Below are 8,870 nucleotides of genomic sequence, written 5' to 3' on the forward strand. Positions count from 1 at the left end.
ACAGATATTGCATGAGAGATCAATGTGTTGTTTACGTCCATGCCACATTAGGTGGGGATAGGTTTAATAGTGTCCGAGAAAAGTCTAACGTTAAAGTTTTTTTTACAGACAGACAGACGGACGGACAACTAGGGTCAGTACATAAACTCACTTTTGATATGCATGTGAGTCAAAAATGAACTCACCCTAAACAAATGTGCCTCACTCCAAACGAAGTCTCGACTCCAAGAAAGTGGACAGAAGCAGGAAAACTGTTTGCACTTTGGTGGTTTTACATGCATAGCTTCGGAGTTGAGACACTGACGCACGTGCTCCGGAAAGTCCTTCATGGACGTTTTATGAGCATAACACGTCTGCACCAACTGAAAAATATACAATAACAAATATGAGATCATATAATAAGGTAATAAAATAAAAAGAAAGCCAAACTGCAAATAAAACATGGTCAACATTGATATATGACCCTTTTCTTGAACTTGATATAACAGTTAACAGTTGCTACACTTCACTCCTGCTTTTTGCCACTCAAATATGTGTTCCCGGACAGAATTATCAGAAAGTCCTAGAAAGAGGATCTTAAAAAGGCAGAAGTCTAAATAGGGGGTCTTCAAAGGGGGTTCAACTGTAGAAGCAGGTAAGTTTCAGAAAATCACATGGATGGTAAATTTACTGGACTTTAAAAACTGTATGATAAAGATTTTTTTTTCTCATAAAACTCAAACAAGGTGACTTGTTCAGCAAATTTTAATGTACAACTCTTCATTAATCAATTTCTAACAAATAAAGAGATGAATTTGGTTATGCATTTTGCAAAATATCTGTTTTTTTTATAAATGTATCCCTCCAAATCAGAAAACATAGCAAGCAGATGACAAGAATTTCATACTTATATTAAATTATATTGCACAAATCAATATTAATAATTGTTCAAATTTTGTAGCAGTAAAACAGATCTTGCCACAAGATTATTTGGACTTATCAATGAACAAAGAAAAACATCAACAAACAATGATAATGATATATGGACAAACAATTGATTTGTTTTTATCTGCAAAGCAAAGGCATCAACACACTGTGTAGGTCTGTCATGTAATCAGGTAATTGTCATCAAGGGGACTGATCAAACTTGGTAAACATTCACTATAATCATAGTACACACATTAGTGAAAATAGTTACAAGTCATGTTTCTGTCCAAAAAGCAGAGGTAGGTAGGTAGTTATAACAGAAAATAATGCATTAATATAATTAAAAATGTTACCCACATGCATCAAGACTTGTAAAGTACACTAAACTTTAAACAACAACCTACACCAGAATTGTGACATAAATGTGCATGTCATCCAAAATTAACACAGAACAACAATAAGCAGCAATTGGAATGAAATACAAATCATGAGATCTGTGAGGGTTTTTTTCTCCACAAAAAAAGGCAAAACATTTACCTAATGTTTGCATAAATTTTGTGTGTCATGTTGCTTGCAAATATATACTTTGTCAATGTGCAAACAGATAAGCCTGGCTGGGTCAACATCCAGAAAATGTGTAATACATGTACACGCATAGAACACACTCTTTTTCTCTTTGACTTCAGAGTAACTTTAATGCATACATTTAAAAATAAAAAAAATAAACAAGGTTTGATTCTGTATCTCAGACTAAGCATTTTTTTTTTCATCTGCCACCATCTGGTGAATTCTTAGATGAAGATCATCTTGAGCAGAGTCGGGGAGACCTGACACCATCTCTGCCATCATTTTAAAGAAAAGTGAATTTTTTGTTGCCTTTTCTGCTGCCTTTTCTGCTGCCTTTTCTGCTGAATCGGCAGCTCTCTTTTCCATATTTTTAAGAACTTCCAGAGCCTCAGATGTGTCACTGGATTTGACATCCTTTTGTTTTCTTTGACCTGTTACTTTACTTGCAGTTCCTGCAGTAAGACTTGTCTGGGTTTTTTCTTGTCTTTTCTGTGGAGGAACATATTGTGTGTGGGATGGTAGCCTTGCATATGGGTTTTTTCTGTTTTGAATGTTCCTATTCTGTTGTGTGAGGGGGAGGCTTCTAATGTTGTTTTGTGTGTTGTTTCTCTGTGGTGTGTGGGGTGGTGAATTAGGCAATAGCCACCGCCATTTGACATGTTGAGGTTGTAAGTAAACATTTTTCTCATGTTTTGTGATTGGAATGGAAACCATTCCAATCACAAAACATGAGAAAAATGTTTACTTACAACCGAAACATGTCAAATGGCGGTGGCTATTTCCATTCTACTTTACTCACCAACAGTGGAACTCGATCTTGCTGAATGACACACTGGGAAAAACGTTCCTTTCCATAAAAATGTCATTGCTTTCGTCGACTATTTACCTCACGTACCTTTTTTCCACACTGCGCAGCTGATTCATTGACATTGAGGCTATCCTGAATATGTTACACAGCGAGAACTGACACTATTGTTAAGAATAGGAACTGAAGTATTTGTTTTTCATTTCTAAACTTTGTTGGTCATGATCACGTTCCAAAAATATTCATATCGCCAAACGAACAGGATCCCGCAGTGGGGCACTGCGGTTATGAAATTAAAAGCCCCTCCTGTTTTTGGAACCGCAGGAGCTTTCTAGTTTGCTGTTAGGTAGATTTTTGGTTCCTCTTTCCTGTCATGCTCTCTTTTTCTTCATGAATTCTTTTCTTTTTTCTGCCTTCTTGCTCATTCACCTGTATTTTTTCCAAAAATCTCTTCTCTTGCCGCTTGTCTCGCGATTCATGTATAGTTTAATCTGTTAGTGTTCTGATGTAAGTCCAGCAGTAGATAGGTTAAGCCTATTTTAACATACTGGAAACTGGTAATCTTCCAGTAGGTATTAATTTAGTTTTACTAAAGCCTGCTGGGACACAAGTAATGGGTTAGTGCATTTGTAAACAGGAATCGCTAGACAAGTGGCCCCCTTCATCCCCCCCTTCCTCGTCCTGATATGGCTCTGCGTAGTCGGCTGGACGTTAAGCAACAAATAAACAAACAAACAAACAAACGAACAGGACGTGACGTCGATTTGCCTTTTCATTCACTACAATACTCTTCCGGTCTCGGCTACAGGTATTTGTTTTGTTTCTGTTTCAGTGAAGCAAGTAAAAAACAAAAAAGTGTTTGCGCATGTCTGTTTGTTTATCGAGACCATTATGACGTATCTATTTGTCGTCTGCGAATTTAGCACACAGAGAGATAGAGAAAGTGAGAGATGAGGCAGCGTTCGCAAACTGAACAGATGCAAAGACGCTGCGTTTGCAACGTAAAATAATACAAAAGATATTGTTTTCCATGTTTATTGGATCATTCAAAGTCAACGCCATGAACATGAAGAAATTGGAGCAGATTCGTTCAGACAGTCGCATCAACAACAGAAATTATGTGGGCTTGAAAAGCAAAAAAAAAAACCCAACGAAAACAAACCCCAACAACTGAGGAAGCTCTGTGGGGAAAAAAACACCTACACATACAACGCCAACCCTGAGCCAGTCAGGAGAACAACTATTTCGGAATTCTGGGATTATATCATCATCATGTGCTGTGGTAGTGGACATTCACCACGCTGTTGGTAATGTTCATCATGGGGATGCCGATGTTGGTGAAATTAGAAACGGAGGACGGAGAGACATGCACGCAACTGGAAGATGCACATGCGGTAAGACCTGCTTTGTTTTGTGGGTGTTTTGGTGTAGGGGGAGAAATCCCGCAACCGGCCTCGCTCTGTTCGACATTCGCGTTCTGGAGAAAGGAGGAATATGCGCGTTTCCGACTGTCAGTGCTGTCCGTATTGTAGGACCGCAGAGACCCTTCATTTTTGTGATCGGTGATGCGCATGATCTCTCTCGCCTCCACGCCATTGTCTGCCAGAACTGAGACGGTGGTGGCACGAACAGAATGGTTGGTGTAGCGTTCACTCAGCCCCAACCAGAAAGTTGTCTTCTGGTCTTGCTGAAGGTTTTTAACCACATATGGGAGAGTGGATCCTTTCCACCTTCATGGCAAGAAGCGATGATTGTCCCCATTCCAAAACCAGGTAAAGATCATACAAACCCCAGCAACTACCGTCCGATAGCCTTGACCAGCTGTCTGTGTAAAACCATGGAGAGATTGGTCAACGCTAGGATGGTGTGGTACCTAGAAAAACAAAACCTCTTAAGTGATGTGCAATGTGGCTTCCGAAAGGGACACAGCACCACTGATCATTTGGTACGTTTTGAGACCTTCGTTCGAGAGGCCTTTGCGAGATCTGAACATGTACTAGCTATATTTTTTGACCTCGAGAAGGCTTACGACACGACCTGGAAACACGGTATTTTAGCTGATTTGCATGAAATGGGTTTTCGTGGACGTCTCCCTGTTTTTGTGGAAGGATTTCTAAGTAATCGATTTTTTACAGTACGGGTCGGTCCCAACCTATCAGAGTTCTGTCAACAAGAGATGGGTGTTCCCCAAGGAAGCATTCTATCACCCATGTTGTTCAACATCAAAATCAATAACATAGTAAAGGCAGTACTGAAAGGATCCGAGTCATCCTTGTTTGTTGATGACTTTGCACTTTGTGTGCGTGGCAAATCCCTACATAGAGTGGAAAGGCAGCTTCAATTATGTATAGACAAGGTGCAAAAATGGGTAACAGAGAACGGTTTCAAATTTTCCACCAGCAAAACTGTCTGTATGCATCTTTGCAAACAAAGGGGAGCCATGCCAGAACCCTCTCTGGTCCTGAATGGTAATCCTGTCAAGGTTGTTGAAGAATTTAAATTCCTAGGACTGACCTTTGACCGTCGACTAACATTCCTTAAACATATCCAGTATCTGAGAACATCATGTCTGAAAGCTCTGGATGTATTGAAAGTGGTTTCTCATACGGACTGGGGTGCTGACCGCACAGTCCTACTCAGACTTTACCGTGCTTTAATCCAATCCAAGTTGGACTATGGTTGTGTCGTCTATGGTGGAGCCGCAAAATCCAACCTAAGGCTATTAGACACAATACACCACCAGGGTATACGTCTTTGTCTGGGAGCTTTCAGGACGTCTCCAGTACAGTCCTTATATTTTGAGGCCAAAGAACCCTCTCTGAGGCTGCGACGCCTGAAACTCACCCTAAATTATGTGTTGAAACTGAAAGCTATGCCTACAAATCCAGCCTACCAATGCGTATTTCAACCACAATGCTCTGAATTTTTTGAAAGTCACCCAAATGATCGAGCACCTCTGTCTTCTCGGATTCAGTCACATCTGGCCGAATCAAAGATAAAACTCGATCATGTTAGTGAAAATCGATGGACAGAAACACCTCCATGGACATTGCCAGATCCAGTTGTTCGACTCGATCTGACAAGGTTAAAGAAGTCAGAGACAAATGATTTGATTTTTAAACAGTGTTTTAGCCAGTTCTGTACCGAGTTTCCTTCCCATCAACGAATATACACTGATGGGTCCAAAGCTGAAAGTAAAGTGGCATCAGCTTCTGTCACAGGTCCTAAACTCGATAGGGCCTTTTCGGCCCGTCTTCCGGATGACAGTTCTGTATTTTCTGCAGAGTTGAAAGCTTTACAGCTAGCTCTGAAACAGGTATATCAGTCAAAAAAGAAAGACTTCCTGATTCTGCCGGATTCCCTATCGGCTCTTACCGCCGTGAAGGGAACTCAGCTAGATCACCCACTGTTGGTCGAAATCCAAGAGCTACATGCATCTCTGATTGAAGAAGGCAAAAGGATTGTGTTTGCATGGGTGCCATCTCATGTTGGAATTAGAGGCAACTCTGCAGCTGATCAAGCTGCTAAAGAAGCCAGAGAAAGACTCATCACTGACAAACACACAAAGCATTCAGATTTCAGAACTCGCACCAATATGTACATAAAGTACCTATGGCAGAGTGAATGGGACGAATGTGAAGAAAATAAACTTCATAAGATCGTCCCCCAGCTGTCGGACAGCCTACCCCAATGTCGCCTCAACAGGAAAGAAGAGACAGTTCTCTGTCGCTTACACATTGGGCACAGTCACATTACACATTCGTATCTGCTGAAAGGTGAAGATCCACCATACTGTTTTGGATGTGACGAACCATGGACATTAGAACATGTTCTCACAAAATGTGTAGACGTTCAAGAATTTCGAGACAAACACTACAATGCGGAAACACTGAAGGTTTTATTCCGGGATGTTCCCCCGGACAAGATTTTTAACTTTTTAAAAGAGATCAAGATTTTTTACAAGATTTAAAGTACCAGAAGTGAAAATGATTAATTTTTAGAACCTTCTTTTACAGTGATAGATTTGAATGTAAATAGTCTGAAACGTAGAACTTGCCATATGAAGGGAAAAGAAAATAACTGCATCGGTCTCGAATAGCAGCTAGCATCTGCTGAAGAGACATTAAACCCCAAAAACCAACCAACCAACTTGCCCCAACCGTTCACTGATTCTGGGCATCATGACGGCCAGTGTGTTGTGACCACGCACACTTTTGAGATACCAAACGTCCTGTGTTGGGTTGAACTTTCTCCCCGTTCTTGGTTTCTGATACAGAACGTCATTTTCTTTGTTTCTTTTTTCCAAGAGCAGACGGAAAGACTTCAGGGGACAGGTGGCAGTGCCGTTGGCATACATTCTCTTTTTCGTTTTATAGTTAGTGTCACTCATCTTCCCTGGGTGATTTTTTGTGCACTCGGCATGCTTAAGGTATGCGTATTCCTTTCCCATGTCGTCCGTCTTGATGGCGAAGGAAGAGGCTTTGAGAGACCGCGTGTTTTCCATGCCTCTCCGTGCGAAATGCAGCTGGAGATCAAACCAAACCTTTTCCTGAAGCTGTGTGGGATCATTCAGGTCGAAGGCTTGGTCTGACCTCAGCTTTGTCAAGTCGGTTTCGGCTATGTTTGGATAATGTTTGGTCTCATCGCAGCCCTCTTCCTTTGCCTTCTTCAGCACCCCACAAAACATCTTGTTACTTGTGCTGAAGGCACTGTCCTTCATTATACAGATATTTCGCAGGAATGGTGGGTTGGTCAAGTGCCGATTGATGCTGGCTCTGACTCCGGCCATTGTGCTCTTTGAGTACCGTTTCTCTGTCCCGCTCCGCATTTCTGGATAGAAGCGCCGAAGGTATTCATTGAGATCATTGGGCGACAGCTCCTCGAACGCTGGGTCCAATTTCTCCTTTTCCAGCCATTCTGTGTAACAGAGAAAACCCAAAAAGGTGTTGTTTTTCTTCTCAATGTTTCTAAACATGTCTGCTCTTTGATGGTAAAACCCAAGAAAGTCTAATATTGGCTGTGACAGAACGAGGGGGGAGAGAGAGAGAGAGAGAGAGAGAGAGAGAGAGAGAGAGAGAGAGAGAGATGACGTCATCTTTTATGAAATGACATAATCAAAACATGCGTAATATCGTTCAACTCCTTGTTCATGAATGCAAAATGATCGATGGAGAAAAAACAAAAACTAGCAAAGACTTATATCTATGAGTGCAAGGGCTTTGGAACTAACAGGACACAAATTCAGCGAGAATAAAAATAAGAGAAAATAAACTTGATTCATCATGAAAAGTGCGACATTCGACGTACCTTTGAAAAGTTTGCCTTCAGATTCCATTTTGACAGTTGCTAACTCTTGTGATTATGGAGTGACGAAACCTCCTTGGGTCACCAGCATAATGAATATGATAAAGTTCGAGGGTAGACAGCCATTATTGATACCATTGTGTTCATACACGAAAATGATATTCATACACTCCACAAAACATGTGAAAATCACCATGCTTCACAAAACATGGGCAATCATCATTTTCTCATGTTTCTAAACCAATGAAATTGCCAGATTTTGATTTTTACTCATAGAGTATTGTAGAATTGCTGTTTGATGTGTCAGTGAGTGGTGTGTTGTTGAGATGGTTTGCATTTGCTTCTGTGATTAAGCCTTTGCTAACCCACAGCTTTTGTGTTTCAGTCAGGGTTCTACGCTGAATGCCTGATGGGGGCGGCATTGGGTCATCCATGTTTTCGCTAGTATTTTCCATACCATTTTCTTCCCCCCATTCATCCAGCAAATTTAAACTTTCCTCCTCATCAAAAAGAAAGGTATCCAATGGTCCACTTGTCGAGCTTGACGTTGAGGGCTGGCTTGCTGGCTCGATGGAGTGCTGGTATGCAGGCTGTTTTTTGGTATTGGCACTTTGAACACTAGATTGGCTTGCTGACTGCCTGCGTGCCTGCATGGTCTGCTCAACATACATAAAAAAAAAAGTTTTATATTTTATGCATTCATAACCATGCACCGGTGGCCTAGTGGTAAGGCGTCCGCCCCGTTATTGGGAGGTCGTGGGTTCGAACCCCGGCCGGGTCATACCTAAGACTCTGAGAATGAAAAGAAGAGGGTCCAATTTGTGTTTTCTTTGCATACTGTTAGTTGTAATTTTGTAACCCTCTTTTTTCTCTCAGTACGTGTGTGGGGGGGGGGGGGGGGGGGTTCAGGTGTGTAGCATCCTTCCATCTTGGACCTTTTTCATAATCACATCCATAATTCTGTTAGCATAAACAAACACCAGTGCAGTGGACACTATTTTGTTCAGTTCAATTACCCTGAATTTCCTAATTTTCTATTCGATACAATTTTTTAATGGGATTCTAGTGAATTCAGGTTACTTTCCCGGCTTTGTGATGTCATTTGCTTCATTTATGCAAGCCACTTTCCCCTTTTCTTTTTTACTTAGGCAAGAAATATACTTCATTGTAATTCAATCAAGTTGGCGTTTTAATGAAACAGATCCTTTGATTGGTCAGAATGCCCCAACTCATTAAAAATTACCGGTCATTAATTGTATCTGTATCTGTAGGTTACGTCGCTAGCATC

The 8,870-nt window shown here is 41.1% G+C and overlaps 1 protein-coding gene across 1 annotated transcript; it reads right to left on the reverse strand.

Moving 5' to 3' along the window:
- Positions 1 to 3,548: 3,548 nt before the first annotated feature.
- LOC138951314 (uncharacterized) lies at positions 3,549 to 7,613 on the reverse strand. Its single transcript, XM_070322939.1, has 3 exons — positions 7,586 to 7,613; positions 6,439 to 7,195; positions 3,549 to 4,008 (listed from the first exon to the last, which is right to left on the reverse strand). Exons 1-3 carry the CDS (start codon positions 7,611 to 7,613, stop codon positions 3,549 to 3,551), a joined length of 1,245 nt encoding a protein of 414 aa, XP_070179040.1.
- Between the last annotated feature and the right edge of the window lie 1,257 nt (positions 7,614 to 8,870).

This window comes from Littorina saxatilis, linkage group LG16 (genome assembly GCF_037325665.1).
Source record: "Littorina saxatilis isolate snail1 linkage group LG16, US_GU_Lsax_2.0, whole genome shotgun sequence".
Lineage (NCBI taxonomy): Eukaryota > Metazoa > Mollusca > Gastropoda > Littorinimorpha > Littorinidae > Littorina > Littorina saxatilis.